General features: G+C 43.2%; 12 protein-coding genes across 12 annotated transcripts in view; 10 read left to right on the forward strand and 2 right to left on the reverse strand.

The window, feature by feature from the left end:
- Window positions 1-22,199, reverse strand: part of LOC145699732 (GDP-L-fucose synthase-like) — an 81,868-nt gene that overhangs the window by 28,318 nt on the left and 31,351 nt on the right. The gene's annotated exons all lie outside the window — the stretch shown is intronic.
- Window positions 16-1,508, forward strand: LOC145699730 (developmentally-regulated GTP-binding protein 2-like). The gene is made up of 5 exons (XM_081776999.1): window positions 16-263; window positions 307-471; window positions 516-649; window positions 697-976; window positions 1,021-1,508. Exons 1-5 carry the CDS (start codon window positions 44-46, stop codon window positions 1,287-1,289), a joined length of 1,068 nt encoding a protein of 355 aa, XP_081633125.1. The 5' UTR covers window positions 16-43; the 3' UTR covers window positions 1,290-1,508.
- On the forward strand, window positions 1,539-2,402 carry LOC145699737 (transcription factor MafK-like). Its single transcript, XM_081777007.1, has 3 exons — window positions 1,539-1,675; window positions 1,724-1,852; window positions 1,901-2,402. Exons 1-3 carry the CDS (start codon window positions 1,540-1,542, stop codon window positions 2,116-2,118), a joined length of 483 nt encoding a protein of 160 aa, XP_081633133.1. The 5' UTR covers window position 1,539; the 3' UTR covers window positions 2,119-2,402.
- LOC145699728 (uncharacterized) lies at window positions 2,391-3,925 on the forward strand. The gene is made up of 5 exons (XM_081776997.1): window positions 2,391-2,618; window positions 2,664-3,034; window positions 3,078-3,319; window positions 3,363-3,593; window positions 3,636-3,925. The coding sequence occupies exons 1-5, from the start codon at window positions 2,461-2,463 to the stop codon at window positions 3,717-3,719; spliced, it is 1,086 nt and encodes a 361-aa protein (XP_081633123.1). The 5' UTR covers window positions 2,391-2,460; the 3' UTR covers window positions 3,720-3,925.
- On the forward strand, window positions 3,949-8,045 carry LOC145699716 (importin-5-like). The gene is made up of 11 exons (XM_081776984.1): window positions 3,949-4,114; window positions 4,157-4,597; window positions 4,642-5,193; window positions 5,237-5,429; window positions 5,469-5,785; window positions 5,827-6,488; window positions 6,529-6,757; window positions 6,799-7,207; window positions 7,247-7,397; window positions 7,436-7,561; window positions 7,692-8,045. The coding sequence occupies exons 1-11, from the start codon at window positions 3,949-3,951 to the stop codon at window positions 7,773-7,775; spliced, it is 3,330 nt and encodes a 1,109-aa protein (XP_081633110.1). The 3' UTR covers window positions 7,776-8,045.
- LOC145699734 (bifunctional protein FolD-like) lies at window positions 8,084-9,228 on the forward strand. The gene is made up of 3 exons (XM_081777003.1): window positions 8,084-8,263; window positions 8,326-8,737; window positions 8,783-9,228. The coding sequence occupies exons 1-3, from the start codon at window positions 8,086-8,088 to the stop codon at window positions 9,141-9,143; spliced, it is 951 nt and encodes a 316-aa protein (XP_081633129.1). The 5' UTR covers window positions 8,084-8,085; the 3' UTR covers window positions 9,144-9,228.
- On the forward strand, window positions 9,260-13,150 carry LOC145699717 (DNA polymerase delta catalytic subunit-like). The gene is given in 12 exon segments (XM_081776985.1): window positions 9,260-9,514; window positions 9,516-9,977; window positions 10,019-10,211; window positions 10,416-10,601; window positions 10,643-10,947; window positions 10,992-11,141; window positions 11,183-11,729; window positions 11,771-12,027; window positions 12,068-12,449; window positions 12,491-12,676; window positions 12,718-12,923; window positions 12,964-13,150. Coding segments are annotated over 12 exon segments (3,195 nt in total). The 3' UTR covers window positions 13,030-13,150.
- Window positions 13,140-15,870, forward strand: LOC145699740 (uncharacterized). Its single transcript, XM_081777010.1, is given in 7 exon segments — window positions 13,140-13,374; window positions 13,416-13,530; window positions 13,572-13,695; window positions 13,698-13,835; window positions 13,875-14,025; window positions 14,067-14,376; window positions 15,666-15,870. Coding segments are annotated over 7 exon segments (1,101 nt in total). The 5' UTR covers window positions 13,140-13,182; the 3' UTR covers window positions 15,737-15,870.
- On the reverse strand, window positions 14,236-15,593 carry LOC145699731 (uncharacterized). The gene is made up of 5 exons (XM_081777000.1): window positions 15,268-15,593; window positions 15,158-15,224; window positions 14,828-15,113; window positions 14,570-14,789; window positions 14,236-14,520 (listed from the first exon to the last, which is right to left on the reverse strand). The coding sequence occupies exons 1-5, from the start codon at window positions 15,559-15,561 to the stop codon at window positions 14,389-14,391; spliced, it is 999 nt and encodes a 332-aa protein (XP_081633126.1). The 5' UTR covers window positions 15,562-15,593; the 3' UTR covers window positions 14,236-14,388.
- On the forward strand, window positions 15,912-17,529 carry LOC145699723 (protein ABHD18-like). Its single transcript, XM_081776990.1, has 3 exons — window positions 15,912-16,390; window positions 16,434-17,155; window positions 17,197-17,529. The coding sequence occupies exons 1-3, from the start codon at window positions 15,995-15,997 to the stop codon at window positions 17,372-17,374; spliced, it is 1,296 nt and encodes a 431-aa protein (XP_081633116.1). The 5' UTR covers window positions 15,912-15,994; the 3' UTR covers window positions 17,375-17,529.
- LOC145699739 (endoplasmic reticulum junction formation protein lunapark-B-like) lies at window positions 17,562-19,210 on the forward strand. Its single transcript, XM_081777009.1, is given in 6 exon segments — window positions 17,562-17,747; window positions 17,790-18,264; window positions 18,267-18,344; window positions 18,386-18,531; window positions 18,574-18,954; window positions 18,995-19,210. Coding segments are annotated over 6 exon segments (1,290 nt in total). The 5' UTR covers window positions 17,562-17,595; the 3' UTR covers window positions 19,053-19,210.
- Window positions 20,113-21,077, forward strand: LOC145699735 (uncharacterized). The gene is made up of 4 exons (XM_081777004.1): window positions 20,113-20,467; window positions 20,552-20,651; window positions 20,693-20,827; window positions 20,877-21,077. Exons 1-4 carry the CDS (start codon window positions 20,210-20,212, stop codon window positions 21,065-21,067), a joined length of 684 nt encoding a protein of 227 aa, XP_081633130.1. The 5' UTR covers window positions 20,113-20,209; the 3' UTR covers window positions 21,068-21,077.

The raw sequence follows: 22,199 nt of genomic DNA on the forward strand, positions 1-22,199 counted from the left end.
TTTTCTATAAAATGTTTTATAGAAGGAAGCACAAGAATTGAAAATGGGAATTCTTGAAAAAATCGCCGATATCGAGGCCGAAATGGCCCGAACGCAGAAAAACAAGGCCACCGAGTATCACTTGGGTCTGCTCAAGGGAAAACTTGCCAGGTTGCGAGCAGAATTGATGGAGAATCAGACGAAATCATCCGGTGGAAAGGGTGAAGGTTTCGATGTCATGAAGTCGGGTGACGCGAGAGTTGCCCTCATCGGTTTTCCATCTGGTAAAGTCATGTCTTTCTCTGCTTTATATCCATTTGAATTCAGTCGGAAAGTCGACTCTCTTGTCTCTCATCACCAAGACTACCTCTGAAGCCGGAGCGTATGAATTCACAACGTTGACTTGCATTCCCGGAGTCATCGAATACAAAGGCGCGAATATCCAACTTCTCGATTTGCCCGGTATCATCGAAGGAGCTGCCCAAGGAAAAGGTATTCATAGACCTCCCGTTCCTCATCTCACAAGAAAATCCAAGGTCGTGGTAAACAAGTAATTGCGGTGGCTAGAACAGCTGATTGCGTCGTGATGCAAGTTGAAGCGCACAAAGCTGAAATTCAAATTCCAAAATTGACGCTTGAATTGGAAGCTGTCGGAATCCGTTTGAATCAGGTTCAGTAAGATTTCTTTACGCCAGAAAGTCTTATTGTCGAATTTAGGGACCCCCAGACATTTACTTCAAGCAGAAAAAAGGCGGCGGTTTGGCATTCAACTCGACAGTAAAATTGACGAAATGCAATCAAAAAATGGTGCAAATGGTCCTCGCCGATTACAAAATCTTCAACGCGGAGGTGCTCTTCAGAGGCGACTATTCTATCGATCAGTTCATCGATGTCGTTGTTGGAAATAGAATTTATATGCCTTGCCTGTATGTCTTCAATAAAATTGATCAGATTTCGTTGGAAGAGGTTGACAGAATCGCAAGAACGCCTAACTCAGGTATCAAATAATAATCATTACTTTAAGATTCACAGTTTTTTCAGTGGTAATCAGTTGCAAGGACAAATTAAACCTGGACTACCTGAAAGATTGCATTTGGGATAAACTGGCGATGATTCGAGTGTTCACAAAGAAGCCAGGAGAGAAGCCGGATTTGAGGGACGAAGAAGGAATTATTCTACGAGGAGGGTCGACGGTGGAACACTGTTGCCATGCTGTGCATAGATCGCTCAAGGCAGATTTTAAATATGCTCTTGTTTGGGGAACATCGGCCAAGCACTCGCCCCAACGAGTTGGCCTCAGGAAGAGTTAGCAAAAAACATAAGATTCGGTATTTTATTCTAGATTAATTTATCGTCAAAAATAAAGCGACAGAAAAGAACTCGATACAGTCATATGTTACAGCACGACGATGTTATACAAATCGTGAAAAAATAACGAAACCACTAGTCTTGCAAATGTCAAATATTCTATGAAGGAGTCTTTCCATTTTCAGTTCAAGTTCCATCACTGGAAACTAGGTTCAATTTTACTCCCCGCTTTACCAAAAATACTTAGACGATATGATTTCGGGACAGTACGTCACCGTCGACGGCCACGAAGGCTACTCGATCGTCCAAGCAGCAGATTCAACGCAAATTCCCGTAACGCTCATTCCAGAAACGACGCCTTCCGAAGCGCAGATTCAAGCCGATTCTGGTACGGTACAAATCACTATTTACCGGACATCCTAAGACTGTTTTGAAGGAATCACTGATGAAAATCTAATAACGATTTCTGCGCGGGAAGTGAACCAACTCGCGAGTCATCTACCGCCCGAGCAGATAAAAATTCTAAAGCAACGGCGAAGGACGCTCAAGAATCGCGAATATGCAGGTAAAGTCAAGCTGTTCTTTTCATCTCATAAAAGAACTTTTCTTAAAGCTGCCTGCAGAAACAAACGGTCAAATCAACGAGAAGACCTCAAAAACGGCTGCTCCTTGCTGAATAAAAAAATTTCGTTGATCGACGACCAAAATGAAAAGCTTAAAAATTTATTGCTCAAGGCGACGCAGAACTTTCCAAATGTTCGTCTTCCACAATTTCTAGAGGAAATAGACAGTCAAATGGTCGTCCTTGATATCGTAAAAGAAGAAAGTTGATTCAAAAGTGATAATTATGTTACATTATATGTTATATTTATGTATAAATATTCCATTTTTCTTTCTCATCCTATTTTTTACTGCCTTATTAAATCTACCAGTCCAATTTTCTTGAAAAGGTTGTTTTTATTGGGATTAGATTTTTATCGGCTTGGCGGGTTACCCCACGAACTAAAAACCGTTCCTATTTTTGTCAAAAATCTGTCTATCCACCACACTTCCTCAAAACACCTGGCCCAAGTGCGCCATCGTCCAGCGATTTTACGCGAAAACAGCCAGCCAAACACTCATTCTACTGATTTTAATTTCAGAGATACCACGGAAGAAAAAAAGTCGTAGGACATGCAGTCCGAATACGGCAGTGACGAAGAAGGTTACGTGGGCCTTCAAGAGCGATTGAACCGGATGGCGAACAAGACTCCCGACCGGTTTAAGAGGACGCCAGCTCTTCAACCGGACAATGGCCAGGCTCAACGGAGAGGTGCCACACGGGCGCGAAGGTAAACTGATCTGACGAAACTGAACACCACTAATCTTGCTTTTAGCCCGAAATTCGCCACAAACCGCCGTGCCCAACTGCGCGGTGCTCGAGAGGAGAACCGGCCTGCTCTCAAGGAAAAAACAAAACGACGAGCTCGGGTAGGCGCTCCTCGTTTGCAAACTGCAGCGCGGGGCGAATTTCACCCAAAACCAGAGCCCGAGCAGTTCGATCATGAATTCAAAGCTAAACCTGCGCCGAAATTCAAGCAGCCTTCGACCAGGGCTAGCGTCAGATCGAACAGCTCTATCGCTAGTGGTAGAAAAGTAACACAGATTGAGCCTTTCTCATTCGATGGCCGGCCGAGGACAAGAGCGAGAAATAACGAGTCAAATGCATCTTTGCAGACGACAAAAGAAGAGGTCGCTCATGCGCCAGGTATATCCTCTTTCTTTGTCCAAATCTAACCTATTACTTTCAGGAGAGCTTCCGGACTACCAGAAGCTCCGTAAAATAGGCACTGGAAAGGTGAAGGCAAAGGAAAAAACTCGTCCCGAAGCCTTCGAGTTCCGCACATCAAAACGTGCGGAATTCAAGCCGACGCCAGTTGAGCCAAAGGTTTTCACTGGGCGGCGGCTGACAAGCGACGAGTCAATGAGAAAAGCCTTGCTTGGTCATACAGTAAAGCAGATCGCAAAGAGGGAGTGCACGGTTCCAGAAAGTGTAAGTTTTTGCTCTTTTGTCCGTTTCTTATGATTTTCTTTAGCCTGGGTTAAACTCAAAGGCACGAGCGAGATCCAGAAAAGCTTTCGACGATGCTCTCGACGCTCGACGCAAGCTCGAAGAAGAAGCGAAGCTAGAAAAAGAAAGAATCGAAAAGGAAGAAGACGATCTACGCTTGATTGAAGAGAGAAAGGCACTTGTGCACAAACCAACCGCGATCAGGGGCCAAACGCCACCGCCAGAGCTTGATCTTGGCGACAAAACTTTGACAATGGTAAATTTTTGGTTGAAATCAAGAAAGACTAACACATTTTAGCCTGAGTCGCCAAAGTTCCGGACATCCGCCCGTCTCCGGGCAAGAAAAAACAAGCAGAAAGACGACTCTGCCATGGAACTGTAAAAAGAACACATCACAAAAAAAAATCACCATCACGAAAAAAATAAACAAAAATTTCACATTCTGCCCATTTACACTTTTCACATTCCCTGTACCCTCCCTTCTCACTGAAACGCACACAAAACTTGAACACGGACGTGTTCTTGTCGCTTCCATTTACTACACACTTTTTTTTTCAAAATAAATTTCGCCACCTTGGTGAAAAAAAAATATCTTGTGTTTTCTATACAGAATGTCTCAAGGCTTTTACGAGTTGCTAGCAGCTTTGAGCTCGGAAGATAATGGAATTCGCAGTCAGGCAGAGGAGAAATATGCGTCTATAAGTGGAGAGCAGAAATTGCAAGTGTTGCTGCCTGCCATAGCTGATTCCGGTCTAGGCGATACAGCTAGACTTCTTGGTAAATAAAAGTACTTCGGCAGATCATGACTAAATTTTAAAGCTTCCGTTCTTCTCAGACGAACAATAACAGTTCAATGGGAAGATTGCTGGCAGCCCCTTAGCGCAAATGAAACCAGTAACGTCAAATCGAATCTCCTTCAAGTTCTTCATAATCTGGTCTTTGGAAATGTTCCAATGAATGTTATCGTTACACGTAAGCTCGTCGATGCTGTGGCTGAATTAGCAAGACGATTGATAGAAGACGCAGCGGAATTGAACTCCCCTGAACATGTTTGGCCAGAGATTCTCCAATTTCTATTTCAATGCGCGCAGTCCGAAAATGTCGAAGTCGCGCTTAATTTGATCCTCAACTGTCCGAGTATATTCGGACCTGATTTGGAGAAATATTCTGATGTTCTTAGAGAGCTTCTTCTGCAAAGTATGATGGATGATAAGCCGCTCGAGAGACGAGGGCTTGCTGTCAAAGTTGTCTGTAACATCGGTTAGTTAATCGAAATTCATGAATGTTATCAATCGTTTGTTTAGTTCTTGAAGATCCCGATTCAAAGATCGTCAAATCCCTTCAATCAATCCTCCCACAGATAATTACAACTGTTGGCCAATACTCAGTGCAATGCGAAAACCCAGACGTCCTAACCGCGATTGTCGAACTTCAAGAAGCCCTTCCAAAGTTTATGAAGCCAGCAACAGTTGAGCTACTTCAAATTGCAATTCAAATCGCCGAAAACAGAGATGTAAATGAAGACATCCGAACAATGGCAGTCGAAAGTTGCGTAACTCTTGGTGAGAGTCTTCCAGGACAAATCAGAAAGAAGGCTCCTCAAGCTATCGACAAGCTTTGCCTTGTCTGTCTTCAGATGATGATGGAGATTGACGAAGACCCAGAATGGGCGGATCAAACAGTTCCAGAGGATGACGACGAGGATTTGCCGAATGTGACTGTCGTTGGCGAGTCGAGTTTGGACAGAATTGCTCGATCTCTTGGAGGAAATACAGTTCTCAAATGTATCGCCCCGCAGATTGCTGAACTATTGAAACCTGAAAAAGTCTGGCAAGAAAAGCGTGCTGCTCTCTTAGGTATGCTTACAGGGTTCTCTCGTTTTTATCGATTTATTTCAAGCTCTCTCTGCTATTGCTGAAGGAACAGCAAAATCCATCAAAAGCATTTTACCTGATCTTGTCCCTGCTATGCTCCCATACCTCCAAGATAAACACGCACGAGTCCGTCATGCTGCTTGTAATTGCGTCGGTCAATTGTCAACCGATTTGAGCCCAGAAATGCAAAAAATGTTCCACTCCGAAATTCTTCAAAAGTAACTTCTTCTATTTGTATATGTTTTTATCAATTAAAGTCTCGTGCCTGTCCTCGACGACCCCTGCACTCGTGTTCGAACTCATGCCGGCGCTGCCTTAGTCAACTTTATCGATGACGCTCCTAAATCCGTTCTTATGCCTTATTTGGAGCCTCTCTCTCAGAAATTAGCCACAGTTCTTGAGCAACACCTTCAATCCACTGGTCCCTTCATGGTTCTTGAACAGCTTTGCACTACCGTTGCTGCTGTTGCTGATAAAGTCGAGAAAGATTTCGCGAGCCAGTATAATTTGTTTATGCCTAATCTTATGAGCTTGTTGAACGCGACGGAGAATGCGAAATGCCCAGAAAATGAAGGTGCTTAGAAATCGAGGGAGACATTATTTTAATTCTTTCAGGTGATCCGGATCTTCGACTTCTTCGAGGAAAAACTATCGAGTGTGTCTCTCTGATTGGCCTTGCTGTTGGTAAAGAGCACTTCCTCAAGGATGGTCACGGAATCATGCAGCAGCTTGTTAATACTCAGCAAGACATCAACAAATGGGCTGACGACGATCCACAAATTTCTTACATGATCAGCGCGTGGGCTCGCCTCTGTCAGATTCTCGGGGATGAATTCCACCAATATTTGCCGCTTGTGATGGGTCCCTTGATGAAAGCGGCTCGATTCCAGCCTCAAGTGCAGCTAGTAGACCCAGACGAAGAAGAGAAGGAAGATGATGATAACTGGGAATTTGTGAATATCGGTGGGGGACAGTCATTTGGCATCGCCACCGCTGGGCTCGAGGAAAAAGCAACAGCTTGCTCGATGCTAGTCTGCTACGCCAAAGAACTTGGAGGAAAGTTTGGTAATTATGTCGAAGAAGTCGCGCAATTGATGATTCCAATGCTCAAGTTCTACTTTCACGACGCAGTTCGCTGCTCAGCTGCCCAAGCTATTTCCCCGTTGATCAATGTGACAGCAGAAAGTAAAGGATTGGAAGCTGCGAATGAATTGTGGAAACACGCATTTAAGGAAATCCTGGGTGCCTTAGAATCTGAGCCAGAAAGTGAGATTGTGGTAAGTATCTTTTCATTTAGAAAATCTTGATTGTTTTTAGGGCTTCCTGTTTGGGGCTATTTCAGATGTCTCTGAAATTTTGGGAAAGAACTTTTTGGGAAGCGAAGAAAACATCGCCAAAGTGTTTGAACTTGTGGGAACTCGATTGTCCGAGCATATCGAGCGATCGAATAATCGAATCAAGGCAAGAACAGACGAGGATTACGATGAAGAGGTCGAGGAGGACTTGCAGGTTGAAGATGAGGAGGATGGCTTCGTTTTGAACAAGAGTAATTTATTGTTGAATGTATCTACTATCATTATTGTTTAGTTTCGGATGTATTCCACAGTTCTTTCGGTCTAATGGGAGGTTCTTTATTGCCCTTCTTTGAAAAGTCCATGAAAGAGCAGATGATCGAACTAATCAAGCCACAGCGAGTTTGGTCTGACAGACAGTGGGGACTTTGCCTCTGGGATGACATCATCGAGTTCTGCGGGGAAGACTCCTGGCAGTATTCAGAGCTTTACATCCAGGCTCTTGCTCGAGGAATCAACGATCAGCAACCCGAAGTCCGTCAAGCAGCATCATATGGAGTCGGTATTCTTGGAAAGTGTGGACCACAGGCGGCTCAACAAATGCTTGCGCCATTTGTCGAACAGCTAGCGAAGGTCATCGAGGGTCCCCTAGGAAGAGGAGGAGACAATCCTGAACAGACTGAAGCTACGGAAAATGCGATCAGGTATTACTACAGCAGAAGCCTTGATATAATGATTTTTAGCGCTGTTGCTAAGATTCTTCAACACAGACCCAACTGCGCGTCGCTTGAAGATTGGCTAGAGCGTTTCCTTACATGGCTACCAGTCAACGAGGATACAGAAGAAAGCGTAAACACTTACAGCTTCTTGGCCAACTTGCTTGAATATGGAAATGTAAATTTCTCTGCTCTGCATTTTTTCAACTTGTTTAGGAATCAGCACATGCGCACACCAACAGAATTATCTTCCTGTTGGCTGAAGCACTGACGTCAGGAGGACTTGATGAAGATGAGGAAGCCCGTGAACGAGTGACGAGGATTTGTGCAAGTGTAAAAGATGTATGTGAAAAAATTTCAGTATCTAATCAGATCTCCGTATTTGGGTCTATCCCTTAGGGCGGGGCCGTCTAGAGCGCGTGATTTGGATCAAACTAGTCTGAAGAAGATTTTTGTAAACGAGTATTTATAGGGAAATCGAGAGCTATGGAACGCAGTCCTTGGCCAAGTCGGTCAAGTGAAGGTCAGTCGTCTTCCAGCGGAACTACAAAATTAAAGAGAAAGAGAATTTAAAAAGAGATAAAAAGAGCTCCTACTGTTGACAAACCTCATTTTGCAAAACCACAACTAGTTTATTCAATTGTATATGTTTTTGTTGCTAGTATCATAATTCCACTCTAGTTCATATTGCCTATCTGTAACCTTTTCCCGACAAAATCAACTGTAAGTGGTCGTTTGTTAAAAGAATTCATGACTTTGTCGATTTGTTACGGACGAATACATAATTTAAAAGCCCCGTCGGAAGAGTCCGACTGGAATGCACGAAAACAAATCTAAAATCTGAAAATTTCGCGTTTTAGAAAAATATGGCGTGTCAATTCTTTCGAGGCAAATATTTGGCGGACCGAATGCTTAATAATATCAAGCAAGAAGTTTACAAACGCCAGGTTCGTCCAAAGCTCTTAGCCGTTTTGGTCGGCGATGATCCGGCTTCGCAAGTCTATCTTCGCCACAAGGAGAACGCGTGCAACTATGTGGGGATAGGTACTCCGTGTGATTCTCCTCCTTGCTAACATTACCGTTCTTCTTTTACATAATTCTTTCAGCTTCGGAGATAATTCGAGTACCCGAGACTCACTCTACTGCGATGGTATCTGAAATTCTCGTTGACGCAGGAGAGCGAGAAGATGTCGACGGCATCCTCCTTCAGCTTCCTGTTCCTGATCATTTGGACGAGCGATTTCTCTGCAACCTCATTCCCCCGACTAAAGACGTCGACGCGCACAATGCTGCGTCTATCGGAAATCTCGTGTACGGCCGCGGCATCTTCGTCCCTCCCACTGCTTCTGCAGTTGCTCACTGCATTCAAGAAAATGGCATCGACACCTTTGGAAAGCGCGTTCTCGTTGTAGGCAGATCGCGCCATTGTGGTCTGCCAATAACGCTCATCATGCAAGGCTTTAGGACACACCCCGAGCTTCCTGACGTTGGAGAAGCCACTGTCACCATGGCACACAGGTTCAAAGGGCTTATCACTTTTTGTTAGTCTTTTTACGTAATTAGACATACGAGCGAGTCAGATCTTGTCAACATCGCGTCGAATTCTGACATCATCATCTCCGCCGCCGGTGTTCCAGGACTCATCCGTCCACAAATGATCAAAGATGGCGCGATCTTGATCGACATCGGCTTCTCGAGAAAGATCTCCGGCAGCACAGTTGGCAAAGTGCGACTTATGGGCGACATTCATCCGGATTGCAGAGCGCGAGCGTCGTTTATCACGCCTGTTCCTGGTGGAATCGGTCCTCTGACGGTTGCCCATCTTGTCAGAAATACGCTGAATGCACATTTGCATGCGAATGGTCTTCCACGCGCTTCCCTTGCTTCTCTCTGCCGCCCAGAATTTGAAGATGAATTGGAATAAGGGAACTAATAGATTCAAGTTCAATTCTTGCCATTCTTTATACTGCTCTTTACGTTCACACTGTTCCTCTTCAATAAACCGAAATAGCTCAAGCTTAAAATTGCTCCTTTTGAAGAATGGTTTCCAAGAAAAGGGAGCCAGATTCGACCGGGCCGAGTAGTAAAAAGCAGAAACGCTCAGACTCAGATCCACAGGAGAACGAAATCAATTGGTATAAGCCGGGTGATATTGAACGAAAATGGGGTAAAAAGTGGGGACGTCCAGAGGGAGAGAAAGGAGAAGACCTCGTCTTCCAGCAGATTGATTTGGATAAATTCGTCGAGTTTGAAAACGGGGATCCAAAACCGACCATCCGAATTTATGGCACCGATAAAAAAAGGATCATCAATCTGTCTTTATGTCAATGGTTTCAAGCCATACTTCTATGTTCCAGCACCAAAAGGCTTCACTGAGGACTACTGCGGCCAATTTGTGAAAGAGCTCAACGACCGAGTTGTAAGCAATCTCGGTTCTCGCGCAGGAATTATGAAGGGCGTTACAAAAGCTGTACTCGGAGCAGAAATGTGCGAGAAGGAAGATATCTACGGATACAACTCACAGGGAAAAGTGCCATTTATAAAAATAACTGTTGCTTCTTGGCAGCTAATGACGCCGTGTAAAAATGTGTTGGAGCCGGGATGGAAAGTGACGACTGACAATGGTCAATTTCATCACAATTTTAAAATGTTCGAAAGTCACATCGATTACGAAGTCCGTTTCATGGTCGATTGCAAAGTCAGAGGAGCGTCTTGGGTAACAGTTCCTCACGGAAAATATCAGCGAAGATGGGATAAGGTAAGGAAAGTATCCAAACCATGACAAAAATCAATCTGTAGCAAACAACCTGCTCTATTGAAGCCGATGTACACTTCTCTGACTTAATTCCTCATGAACCTGAAGGTGAATGGGCGGACATCGCCCCCATGCGAATCTTCAGTTATGATATCGAATGCGCAGGACGAAAGGGTATCTTTCCAGAGCCGGAACATGACCCCGTCATTCAAATTGCTTGTATGGTGCAAAATCAAGGTTAGTCTGACGAAAAGCATTCAGAGATTTTTGATATTTTAGGCGATGCATCCAAAAATGGTAAAAAAGTGTAGATTAAGGTGTTTCGAATCATTTTTTACTAATTGGTTCACCATTAATCAATTAATTAGAAAGATCAGAGCTCGAATTCGCTTGATTCTATGTGCACTAATTCAATTATTCGTGGTCTGATGTTTACTTTAGGTGAACCCTCGCCGTTTATTCGGATGATTTTTACACTGAACTCTTGCAGTCCCATCGTTGGCAACCACGTCTTCTGCTACGAGAAAGAAATTGACATGCTGGAAGGCTTTGCCGAACTTATTCGTCTCGTTGACCCTGATATTATTACAGGCTATAATATCATGAACTTCGATACTTCATACCTTGGTAAATAATTCTCGGTAGATAACAACTCATGAAACTTTTAGTAAACCGAGCGAATACGCTCAAGAGTAAAACCTTCCCCTTCCTCGGCCGTGTCCGAAACACCGCTTCCAAAGTACGTGATGCCAAATTCTCGTCCAAGCAAATGGGCACGAGGGAATACAAAGAGGTAAATATTGATGGCAGAATCCAACTCGACGTCATGGTCTCTATCGTTCAAAACTACAAACTCCGATCTTACAACTTAAACGCAGTTTCCTACCATTTCTTGAAAGAGCAAAAAGAAGATGTCCACCATTCAATCATTTCTGATTTGCAAGCAGGAGATGAATCAGATCGACGACGATTGGTGAGTACTCTTCCTTGATTTCACCGACCGATAATTTATTCAAGGCTGTTTACTGCCTCAAAGATGCGTTGCTACCACTTCGACTCATGGACAAGCTGATGTTTGTGGTGAATACAATGGAAATGGCGAGAGTAACGGGTGTCCCTGTGTCTTATCTTCTTACTCGAGGACAATCTGTTAAAGTCATGGCCCAGGTAAAAATCATTTTGACCTGCTTGAGATAATTTCTTATCAGCTTCTACGTGAGTCCTCGATTCGTGATCTTGTCATGCCTGTTTTGAAAACAGAGCAGTCTGATCAGTACGAGGGAGCAACAGTCATCGACCCGATCCGTGGCTACTACAAAGAGCCCATCACGACTTTGGATTTTGCCTCTCTTTATCCCTCAATCATGCGCGCGCACAATCTATGCTATACAACACTGTTACAAAATAAATTAGAGCGCTCGAAACTTTCTCCGGATCAGTTCATAAAAACTCCGACTGGTGATGAATTCGTCAAACCAGAAGTCCGGGAGGGCCTTCTACCGATGATTTTGAAAAATCTTCTTGAAGCTCGAGGAAGAGCGAAGAAAGAACTCAAAATCGAGAAATGTCCTTTCAAGAAAAAAGTGTTGGATGGTCGACAGCTTGCTCTGAAAATTTCGGCCAACTCTGTCTATGGTTTCACCGGAGCGCAGGTTGGAAAGCTTCCGTGCTTGCCAATATCTGGATCTGTTACCGCTTTTGGCCGAATGATGATTGACGAGACAAAGAGACACGTTGAGGCAAACTACACCAGAGGTAAAAACTATTAAATGTTCGTTATTTCAAATGGACTCTAGCCAACGGATACGAGCATGACGCCCAAGTTGTTTACGGTGATACTGATTCTGTCATGATCAAATTCGGAACAGACTCGATCGCGAAATCCTTTGAGCTTGGTACTGAGGCAGCAAAATTTGTTACGGCCAAATTCATCCAACCAATCAAACTGGAGTTTGAAAAAGTCTACTGTCCGTATCTTCTTATCAACAAAAAGCGATACGCAGGGCTTTACTACTCATCCAATCCGGAGAAGCATGATAAGATGGATTGCAAGGTAAGGTTTTCACAAAAGCTTTTGTCAACGATAAAACAAGGGTATCGAAACTGTCCGTCGTGATAATTGCCGACTTGCTTCTGAGCTCATCTCCAAATGCCTTGACATGATGTTGATCAACCGGGACCCAGAAGGCGCGGTTGAGTACGCAAAAGACACCATCAGAGATCTTCTTCTCAATCGAGTTGATATCTCCAAGCTAGTCATCACAAAAGAACTGACGCAGAAAGCCGAGGGATACGCTTCAAAGCAGGCACACTGCGAACTCGCCGAACGAATGCGAAAGAGAGACCCAGGATCCGCACCGCAGCTCGGTGATCGAGTACCCTATGTGTTCATCAAAAAGCCAAAGAACACACCTGCTTATGAGAAGGCAGAAGATCCGCTCTATGTGCTTGACAACTCAGTTCCAATCGATGCTGGTGAGTCTCAAATGAACATCTCCTTACTAAAATTTTCAAAGAACATTATCTTCACCATTCGCTTGAAAATCCTCTTCTTCGGATTTTCGAGCCTGTTCTTGGTGAAGCAAAGGCGAAATCCGTACTTTTCAAGGGAGATCACACTCGAGTCAAAGCTGTGACGACTTCAAAAGTTGGTGGACTTTTCAAATTCACCCAGAAGCGAGAGACATGCATGGGATGCAAAGGTACACTATCTCTTCTTTCCATCGTACTTATTTGACTTCAGCGGCGATGCCAAAGGGTGTTGATGGAAATGTCTGCCCGAGCTGCAAAGAGAACGAAATCGAGCTCTACTTGAGCCACAAGGCGGAGCTCGATGATCTTCGAATTGATTTTAACAAGCTCTGGAGCCAGTGCCAGCGCTGTCAGAAGCACATGCAGAAGGAAGTTCTTTGTTCCAACTGCGACTGTCCGATTTTCTATCGCCGAAAGGTAAATGCTCTGTTTGATTGAAAATACTGAAGAAATTTAGAAAATCCGCTCCGATCTGATGAAAGCAGAAAAGGCTGTTGCCAAATTTGGTCCCATCGACTGGTGAAAAATAGCCCTCTCTCAGAGAGTCTCTAGAGAGATGTATTAGTTCAATATCTCACACATCACTTATCCTCAGTTACAATTTGCACTGCCGAATGTCACACAATACATTTCCAGCAAGCTCATCCATCAGATTCGCATTATTTTAGAAGAAAAAATGCCACGAAGTCGGATTTCGGAAACATCATCAGCTGACCGTGTCGTTGTCGTTTCTGCCCCTGGAAAGCTGATTCTTTCAGGCGAACATTCAGTTGTCTACGGTCATCCAGCTCTAGCAACAGCTCTTCAGTTGCGTTTGAGCATTCGGCTAGAACGTTGCCATACGAACAGTATTGCATTGATTTCTCAGGTATGATAGCAAGGAGGAGTACAGACAGTAACTGACTAAAGACGTTTAGCTTATCGCTGAGCCTAGAAAAATATGCCGAATGGTGGGCTGACCCCTCGCTTCGCCTGAATGACACTCAAGACAACATAGAAAGGATAAAAGAACTCATATCAGCAGGTTGTGAATCAAAATATGAATTTCAAATTACCTCTTGCTAGAGTTTGAAGGTATAACAGGCCCAGCTGTTTGCTCCTTCATGGCACTTGTTTTTGTTGCCGGCGAATATACGGAGCTGACTGTCCAAGCCTATCTCTTACGATTACTAGTCAAATACCTCTTGGCGCTGGGCTGGGCTCATCTGCCTCACTCTCCGCAGCTCTTGCGGGCGTAATCCTAGTCGATAGTGGTCAGATTTCCGAAGCAACAGGCGGAAACGGAACCTTTACCACGCACGAGAGGGGGCTTATACGCGATCTAGCAAGGTCAGGAGAATAAACAAACGCTCATTGACTGCTTTATAGCACCTGTGAAAACATATTCCACAGTCGATCCTCTGGTATCGACACAACAGTGATTATAGAAGGCGGTCTCATCAAATACCAACCGGGAAATTTCGAACCATTCCAGATCAACCACTCACCTCGAATACTGATTGTAGAAACTCATGTAGAGGTAAATGTAACCAATCAACCTTGTATGATCAAAATTTAAAGCGATCCACAGCTCAACTTGTTGAGTTCGTCCGACGCAGACGTGATCGTCTAACGGATATTGTAAACGGAGTCATGTCTGCTCTATCAGAATGCGTACATAAGTGGCTCGAACTGTTTCAATCCGAAGATATCCTCGGCTCGTATCAACAACAACGAGAATTGGTGGAAATCAATCAACACTTACTCGCCTCCTTAGGTGTATCCCACGCCTCCCTCGATGCGATAGTCTCTGCTGCAAGCGAAGTTGGTCTTGCAGCGAAACTAACCGGTGCAGGAGGGGCGGCTGCGCGATGGTTTTACTTCCACCGAGGTGAGATCAAGCTTATGATTGCTTTATTTGAACTAAAGAAAAGCTGACAATGTTGTACAGATTCTGGAGCTCAGCAACTAGGTTTTCTTCGAGTTTTCGCGCCTTCAGTATTTGTGGGATAAAGCTTTGCAATCCTTCCAGGATCTTAAACTCGATTAGAATCGTTATTCTGGAGATTTGAGTTCATTCTTACCCTCCGCCCAAATTTCCGTTCGGTATCCATCTGTGACGGATCGATTGGTATAAAAATTGTATCCGCTGAAGGGCCTTTGGCGAGGCGGTCGTTGACAGTGTAGGCTAGTTGCAAGATCGAAACGAGATCTTGATGAGTTTGCCCGTTCATCAGCTCATTTAGTATAAATTCCAGAAGATTTCGAGTGAGTATGTTGCCGTTGAAGAGCTCTCCGATCATTCTTGACACAGTGAGAGTGGTTCTCGATAGTTTTCTTACCTAACAACGCCGAGCTGTCTGTTTTCTCCGTAAAAGTTTTTTACCAGAAGATCGACTAGGATTTCGCGGAATCCTCTCAATTTGATATTTTCTGCCATTGCTTGTTTCACGCTTATACAGACGTACTTGTCATTTTCGCCAGTAACGAAACCGAAATGATCGAGCTTGAAGTGCATGTTGATGCAGAACTTGGTGTAGATTGGTGCAAATTGAGGCTTTTTAACGCATGCGTCGACTATCTGCCGAATACAGTTTTCTAGGGAGTCGTGGTCGTATGGCTTTGATCCTTATGAGAAATTTGATAAACATGTTTCTGATTTAAATATTTACCATTTATGAATTCATCTACGAGTGCCGTTTGCTGCTTGTTTGTAGTAGTTTCACAGGTAATATATTCCTGAATACGGATTACTGAATATCATAAAACGAATGTCAATTACCAGTATTTCTTCCAGCGTGAGACATTTTTCAGGTTTCTTCAATTCTTGGGCAATACTCACTTCCGTATTTACTTGCGGTTTTTGTTTTTGAGGCTCTCGAACTTGCCGGGCTAACTGCTGTCGAACTTGTCGAACGCGAGGCTGTTGAGGTTGCTGCTGAGGTGGGGGTACTGTGTGCGGCAATCCTTGAAGCTGACGAACACTAGGATGTTCCCAGCCTCGATTTCCTGTCTTCGGGGCACTTTTTTCAGGAACTTTTACCGGTCTTTCGGGCTTTCTCTCTGCCTTCTGCATTTTCGTCTTTGAACTGACTCCGTAAAAGACGCGGTCAGTGAAAGCGTGTCTAGAAAAGTATTATTAGGTCTTTTTCAATCTAGAAAAATCAGAATAATTTTCAGTGGAATGTCAACCCCAAATTCAACCTCAGAAGAACTGGACGTACAAATCGCAGTTCTACAGCAGCTTTTGAATCAGAAAGGATTCACGAGCATCGAAAGCACCATCGCCGAAGACGGAATCAGGCTCGACCATTATGAGTCGAACTTGCCTTGAATTTGCGACTGTTCCATTTTTCCTCGTTCAAAATTTAAAATAAATAATTGTTCAACTTATAACTCCATTTTATCCTTATCTCCTTTAGATGATTCGCCGAGGAGTCCAAAGACTCGGAATCGGACTGACGCTCGGTATCGGTTATGACAGGCTAATTGCCGACAATCTTTGGGGAATGCGAAAATACTCTTATTTTGATCGCGCCTGGTCAACAGGGGTAGCAGCTATTGGAAAGCTCACGTTCTTCGACGATGGTATCGGTACCCCTGATCAAATTCGCCGAGTAGATGAATACAGGGATGAAATTCTTGAAAACAGAATTGAAGAGATGATTGACTCTTTCGCAGAATCTATCGTTTTGAAATCGAAGAAGATCGATGGAGACTATCTTTTAATCGAAGGGGAACTTGACGCAAATTTGGATCTTGATGAAGAGCTTTGGCCCAAAGAATGCCGAAGAGGATATTTTCAGCTTGTTTTACCTGCTAGCGGAGAAGTTGAAGGAATTGTCATCCAAACGGCAGGCACTGGCGATCATGGATTCAAGCGAAGACGCGAAATCATCGCCAAGGTAGAATCACTCTCCCTTCTCAACTTTACATCAATAAGTTAAGCCATTATTGCAAGAGCATAACATCGCCTCCTGTATCATGGAAAATCCTTATTATGCGAGGCGAAAGCCACAGAAGCAACAATATTCCGGTCTTCGAAGCTTTCCCGATCTGATCACGCTTTGCATGGGTGTTGCTATTGAATGCAACGCCGTCGCAAAATGGATCAAAGAAGAGCTAAAGATCGAGCGAGTAGGAGTCACTGGGTTGTCACTTGGTGGACATACTGCGGCTCTTGTCGCCTCGGTTTCTCCGACACCAATCGCTGCTGCACCTGGATTCTCTTGGTCGACGTCGGAGGGAGTCTGGACGACAGGGGCGCTCTCGAATAGAATCGATTGGAACAGCCTAGAAGCAGATATAAAAGCACATCCTGGTTATGAACCTTATTTTAACTCCATCGGAACAGGACTGACAAAATGGCTCAATAGAGATGAAGAAATCGCAAAAGAAATAGAAAATCTTCCCGAATTGAAACGTGCGAAAGACGTCGAAGAAAACTTTGCCAAAAAGAAGCTTAAATTATTGGCCGCCCATTTTTCGCATTTGGGAAACTATCCAGTGCCAAAAGACGCCAGCTTGATTCACTACGTTGTTGGCGAGTATGATTATTTTTACTCAAAAGATCAGATGACTGGGATGGATAGAGTTTGGCCTGGAACTACGGTTGAAGTTTTACCAGCCGGTCATGTGGATGGCTTTCTTTTATACGGCCGCGTGTATAGGTAAATAGACAAAGGAAAATCTCGTTTTATGACTTGTATAGAAATGCGATAAATACTGTTCTGAATCGTCTTCCCAAAGCAAGCACCAAAACAATAAACCTTTCCATTGTCGAGAATGTGCCGAGCGAAGAAATCGAAGATGGAAGAGGAACAGACGTATTTCAAAAAGCTTTTCAATACTGTACTGTACAAACTGTTAATTTTCTGCAAAGGTCCTGATCGCCTCAGTCTCGCTTTATTTATTCTAATAATAACTATTCACAAAACAGTTTCTAGAGCCTTTACCGAAGGATTGTTGTCTTATTTTTCAAATCTGATTTTTCGTGGACAGCTGCAAGAAAACCGTTAGACGAGTTTCGCGACTAACGGGCCCGTTTTTTTTTGCCAATAAGGCATATTTTTAGATTTAGGCCTCAGTTTATATGAGAATTATTTTCAGAATGGTGCTATTCTCTCTTTTCAAGGGGAAAGCCGAGAAGGACACTGCCGCGCTTCTTGAGGATATTGAGAAGAAGTTGAAAGAACTCAAAGAAGATAGATGTAGCACTACCGTTAGGAAGAAATCGGCTTGTCGAAAGATTCATTATTATGGGTACTTATCATTTTCAACAATAATCTCTTATTGATTTCATAGGGGTGGTTTTTATGCTGTTGCTCTCGGATTTATGTACATAAACTTTCCATCTTCCATCGATTTCATGGACCCAAGCGTAGTCATCCCTATTGGAACACGCGTCCTCTCTGTTCTCCTTGGTATTCCAGTTCTCATTTATCTTCTGAGACGATTCTCGGTCTTTTACTATGAGCGGAAGTACAAGAGCATCGATAAAGACATCAAGAGGATAGAAAAAGAGAAAGACGCCTTGATCGATAATGTAATGGAAAAAGAACCGTATAACAAGGCGCGCGAGATCCTGAAAAAGTACAAACCAAGCTTGCTGAAAGCCGAAGAACCAGCAAAAGTCCAACTGTTCGTCGACGAACTGTTCAGGGCAACATCACGAGCATCGGTCCTAAGAAAATTGGCCCAAAGTCTGGACAAATCGCTCAAGTCCAAAATGTACCAAGCCCAATCCAAAGAAATCCTCAGCAAAAGCAGCCAATGGTAAACCAGGGAATGCGGCAAAGACCCCAGACTATTCGACCTTTGCCGTCGCAGAATTTGAACTCATCGAGGATGGACAAAATCGTAGGTGAAATGGAGTGATCCTTTTGCTATCATACTTTCAGGTCGGCTGGATGACTGGATCAAGCCCAGATCAAATGTACGCTTTGATTTGCAAGCAATGCGCTGAACACAACGGTCTTTCACCAAAAGAAGAATTTGACTATCTTCAGTGGAGATGTGCGTTCTGTGGCTTTAATCATCCTCCAAGGTAAATTTCTAGGACCCTAGATTAGTAACCAACTGGTGTTAGAAAGCAACGACCACGTCCACCTAAGCTCCAAGAGCAACGTCCGGCTGATCGACCCATTTTCAATACTTCTGCTGTCGAACCTCGACGAAAATTATCGGGCGAATCATCTGGAAGCGGCACCTCCAAGCATATCGCTCAAAATCCCAATCAAACAATGCCTGTTCTCGCAGCCAACGTACGCATGGAAAAGCGCGGATCTCTTGGCTCTTCAAAGAGTGATGATGAGAGAAAAGAAAAAGAAGACTCAGGAACTGAATCCGATCAAATCGAACAGAATCAGATGAGAAGCGAAGATGACAACTCGACTTCTGCGAACTCGATCTCTTCTGACGAAGAAATGGAAACAGAGGCCTCTAAAGACTCTATTCAAGCTGAATCTAGGTATGTCCAAAGTTGAGAACAGAGTGTGATGATTTTGTAGCGTTTTGAATGAAACAATCGAAGCCGGTTTCGAGCAGCAAGAAGCAACCGCCAATTAGATATTCCAAATTCCACATGTTATTACGACGAAACTTTCAAGCTGATATTTCTAGCACTTTTCACTGCACAGACTCACTCTTCATCAACTCTCAGTTCTCGAAAAGTTACATGTTCAATTCTTGAAATCCAAATATATGAACCATTCTGAAATCAACAAGGAGTAAGCCCGCGAGTATTTGAACTAGTCGGGCTTGTTCTATTTTCCTTTCGTATTTAACAATGAATCAACATTTGCATTTCGCCTTGGCAGCTTGAGAAAGAGCAGCGCAGTTGCAAACATAGCAGAAATTGAGAAAATGGGAATAGAAGGAGAGCTTAAAAATGGTGAAGCAAAGGCGACTCCGAATCGGACTTTCGCAGAAATATGCTCATGTCCTGTTTGCATGTATTTCTGATTTATATAAAAAATCGATTATATATTTAATATACCGCAAGATTTAACGCTTTCTCATCTTAGGGAGGTCTTTAAAGACCCAGTTCAACTGTCGTGTTGCTTCAATCATCTGTGTAGAGGATGTTTCGACAGGAGCGCTCAAGAGGGCTGTCCAATGTGCAGGAATCGAAATGTTCGATCCGAGCGCGTTGCTCCGAGTTTGAAAAAACATCTTCGAAAAGTCCGTATGCTTTGTAAGCACACAACTTGTCCACAGAATAAGGAAGGCATTTCAGTTGCAGATTATGAAAGGTATCTAGCTGATAGATTGAAAGTCATAATTTTTTTTTTGTGACAGTCACGTTCAATTTTGCCGCCATGCTCCTGAAATGTGCGAGTTTTGCGAGCAAAACTTTTCCCAATTGATGATTAGCGCCCACAAAGAAAATGACTGCACTGAAAGATGGAAAAGATCCGCACGGTCGGCCAAAGACCTTGAACAGGAAAATTCTCGGCTCAAAAATGAAGGTCATTTTCTATCAAAGCTACTTTTTATATTCCTTATTTCTAGTTCATCGATTGAAACGGGAACTACAGAATAAGGATGATGAAAATCAGAGGCATGTACGAGCAATTCAGCAAACCGATTACGACATAAAATTATTGAAAGAAGATATTCGGAGAAGAGACTCCGAAAGTAACGATCTTTTTCATCATGCATGCATTTGAATTAAAATTTTAGTCTCGATTTTGAAGGAACACAATGAGAATCATGGTCAAATTATGGCTAAGACGATGAGGGAACAAATGGAAGCAATGTTGAGGACCATGACCATTAACGGACAAGTACCGGTCCATTCGATGAATCCTGGTCCAATTCCATCTCAAGGCTTTTCTCCTTATGCACCTCCTCCTCAGCAAACGAATAATTCAAACATAGGCGGACTCAATCAAAGTTACCAGTCAGAAATTGAATACTTGACTAGTACCCAAGATCTTTCCCGGTCGGGTGGATCAACATCATCAACCTCCTCATTCGTGGTAACTATTTATATGATATAACTTATATCGATAAATAATATTTTCAAGATTATAAAATATTTCTTTTGCTTACCCTTATTCAAGAATAAATCATACGAAAAAGAAAATCCGTTCCGAAAACACCCAATCATGTCAACGCCAAGTCTTGAGAACGTTGAAGAACAGCGCACAACCAGTAATCAAAGTAAAATATGCCAATTAAAAAATAAATTCATAATTTCTAAGAGCACGCGATGCCAGCCCCACCTGCACCGACAAATGTCTCTGTTGCTCGTGGGTTCTGGAATAAAACTCGACTTACCACGATAAATGTCCAAATTCGTCACAAGGGTCAGACTGTAAAAAATGTTGTCTTGAACGGTTAGTTCTGATGTCAAAAGAAATTTTCAAATTTATTGGATTCTTTCAGTTGAATCTGCGGACAATCTTGAGGCACAAATTCTCAATGAAGTCCAACTATCCGGATTATACAGACTTTTTTACAATTTTGAGGGAGAAGAAGATGCAGGGTTCTTCAAAGATGAGTTTGAGGGCCGCATCGAATCGCTTCATAATAAGAGAATAATTGCAAACACAGTTTTTGTAGCTGGAAGAAAATGAAAATAAACTCGCTCTATCCATCTAGTAACATGCTAAACTCCACTCAAGAAGCAGGCGGGGCATCTTTGAAATAGCACAAGTCTCCTTTGGTGCACCTGAAATTCCACCGCCTCCCCCGTCGAGCGCGACTTTTGGCACCGCCCTCCCCGCTGTTTTGCAAGAAAGCATGAAATTCAATCAATCAGATGCAATTCGCGGCATTCTAGCTCTCAGAGTCTCATAACAATAACATCCGCATGATCTCCAGCAGTTTTTAATATGTTCTATTCCGTTTTGAAAAATATTAAAAGCACAGCACGCTGGTTTCTTCCCTTTTCAACCTTTATTTGGGCACAGTAGGGGCCTCGTTCACTCATAAATCTTGCAAAGTTTATTCAATTGGACTTTTCTTAACTTTTAATTGATTGATCGATATTACAGTCATATTAACAATCCCATAAAGATGATCACTCATATCTACCGTTTAGGAGGTGTTTGCTGGAATAGAAAGGATTCTCAAAATAAAAAAATCTGGGAAAAATAATATCGAGCTCTAAATTTTTAATTTTCCGTTACACAAAACTGTCACCTGCACGTTTTTTAATATTATATCGATATATACAGCCTTGTGAGAAACTCACTACGAATCGATAATATACTCTCGCTGGGAAGAAAACTCGGACAGGTTCAAACTCTGCGGGAGACGGCTAAGACAGCTTTAGCCTTTCCGGTTAGCTTGAGTTCTATATAACTGGCATAAATGTCTGGGAATGTCGACGAGTATAACAACCAGGAGATTATCTTGTAATTGGGCAAGTAAAATTGGTCTGCTGGACATAAAATTACTGGATCATCAAGCGGAAAGCTGAATACACTGCAACGCAGAGGACACAGACTGTTTCAACACTACTGTAGTTGACTAACTGTATTTTTTTCAATGAACTCAACTCATCATAGACCTGGACTGGCTGAAGATATCCGTAAAAGACAGACTCCGGAAAAGGAGAGCGATCAATAGCATCTGATCGGCGTTTTAATTCAATTAAGAAAAAGTCGGAAATTTCAGAAGCCATCGATCAGCGAAAAACATCTTCAAAGCGTCAGAAAGCCTCGGAACCCATCGATTGCTCTGAATTTTCGTTTTCCGAGATGA

This window comes from Oikopleura dioica, chromosome 2 (genome assembly GCF_907165135.1).
Source record: "Oikopleura dioica chromosome 2, OKI2018_I68_1.0, whole genome shotgun sequence".
NCBI lineage: Eukaryota > Metazoa > Chordata > Appendicularia > Copelata > Oikopleuridae > Oikopleura > Oikopleura dioica.

What these genes read in the sequence shown, in the direction of transcription:
- LOC145699728 (XM_081776997.1), top strand. Translation starts at nt 2,461, where the DNA reads ATGCAGTCCGAATACGGCAGTGACGAAGAAGGTTACGTGGGCCTTCAA. An exon ending in AGAGGTCGCTCATGCGCCAG is followed by an intron (nt 3,035 to 3,077) that starts GTATATCCTCTT and finishes TATTACTTTCAG; the next exon opens with GAGAGCTTCCGGACTACCAG. An exon ending in AGTGCACGGTTCCAGAAAGT is followed by an intron (nt 3,320 to 3,362) that starts GTAAGTTTTTGC and finishes GATTTTCTTTAG; the next exon opens with CCTGGGTTAAACTCAAAGGC.
- LOC145699730 (XM_081776999.1), top strand. Translation starts at nt 44, where the DNA reads ATGGGAATTCTTGAAAAAATCGCCGATATCGAGGCCGAAATGGCCCGA. An exon ending in TCGGAATCCGTTTGAATCAG is followed by an intron (nt 650 to 696) that starts GTTCAGTAAGAT and finishes TGTCGAATTTAG; the next exon opens with GGACCCCCAGACATTTACTT. An exon ending in CGCAAGAACGCCTAACTCAG is followed by an intron (nt 977 to 1,020) that starts GTATCAAATAAT and finishes CAGTTTTTTCAG; the next exon opens with TGGTAATCAGTTGCAAGGAC.
- LOC145699735 (XM_081777004.1), top strand. Translation starts at nt 20,210, where the DNA reads ATGGCTAAGACGATGAGGGAACAAATGGAAGCAATGTTGAGGACCATG. An exon ending in CATCAACCTCCTCATTCGTG is followed by an intron (nt 20,468 to 20,551) that starts GTAACTATTTAT and finishes CCCTTATTCAAG; the next exon opens with AATAAATCATACGAAAAAGA. An exon ending in AAAAAATGTTGTCTTGAACG is followed by an intron (nt 20,828 to 20,876) that starts GTTAGTTCTGAT and finishes GGATTCTTTCAG; the next exon opens with TTGAATCTGCGGACAATCTT.
- LOC145699723 (XM_081776990.1), top strand. Translation starts at nt 15,995, where the DNA reads ATGCGAAAATACTCTTATTTTGATCGCGCCTGGTCAACAGGGGTAGCA. An exon ending in GACGCGAAATCATCGCCAAG is followed by an intron (nt 16,391 to 16,433) that starts GTAGAATCACTC and finishes CAATAAGTTAAG; the next exon opens with CCATTATTGCAAGAGCATAA. An exon ending in TTATACGGCCGCGTGTATAG is followed by an intron (nt 17,156 to 17,196) that starts GTAAATAGACAA and finishes TGACTTGTATAG; the next exon opens with AAATGCGATAAATACTGTTC.
- LOC145699716 (XM_081776984.1), top strand. Translation starts at nt 3,949, where the DNA reads ATGTCTCAAGGCTTTTACGAGTTGCTAGCAGCTTTGAGCTCGGAAGAT. An exon ending in CACTCCGAAATTCTTCAAAA is followed by an intron (nt 5,430 to 5,468) that starts GTAACTTCTTCT and finishes TATCAATTAAAG; the next exon opens with TCTCGTGCCTGTCCTCGACG. An exon ending in TGGCTTCGTTTTGAACAAGA is followed by an intron (nt 6,758 to 6,798) that starts GTAATTTATTGT and finishes ATTATTGTTTAG; the next exon opens with TTTCGGATGTATTCCACAGT.
- LOC145699731 (XM_081777000.1), bottom strand. Translation starts at nt 15,561, where the DNA reads ATGCAGAAGGCAGAGAGAAAGCCCGAAAGACCGGTAAAAGTTCCTGAA. An exon ending in TCACGCTGGAAGAAATACTG is followed by an intron (nt 15,225 to 15,267) that starts GTAATTGACATT and finishes ATCCGTATTCAG; the next exon opens with GAATATATTACCTGTGAAAC. An exon ending in AGACAGCTCGGCGTTGTTAG is followed by an intron (nt 14,790 to 14,827) that starts GTAAGAAAACTA and finishes CACTGTGTCAAG; the next exon opens with AATGATCGGAGAGCTCTTCA.
- LOC145699737 (XM_081777007.1), top strand. Translation starts at nt 1,540, where the DNA reads ATGATTTCGGGACAGTACGTCACCGTCGACGGCCACGAAGGCTACTCG. An exon ending in GCAGATTCAAGCCGATTCTG is followed by an intron (nt 1,676 to 1,723) that starts GTACGGTACAAA and finishes ACTGTTTTGAAG; the next exon opens with GAATCACTGATGAAAATCTA. An exon ending in CAAGAATCGCGAATATGCAG is followed by an intron (nt 1,853 to 1,900) that starts GTAAAGTCAAGC and finishes CTTTTCTTAAAG; the next exon opens with CTGCCTGCAGAAACAAACGG.
- LOC145699734 (XM_081777003.1), top strand. Translation starts at nt 8,086, where the DNA reads ATGGCGTGTCAATTCTTTCGAGGCAAATATTTGGCGGACCGAATGCTT. An exon ending in GTGCAACTATGTGGGGATAG is followed by an intron (nt 8,264 to 8,325) that starts GTACTCCGTGTG and finishes TAATTCTTTCAG; the next exon opens with CTTCGGAGATAATTCGAGTA. An exon ending in ACTGTCACCATGGCACACAG is followed by an intron (nt 8,738 to 8,782) that starts GTTCAAAGGGCT and finishes TTACGTAATTAG; the next exon opens with ACATACGAGCGAGTCAGATC.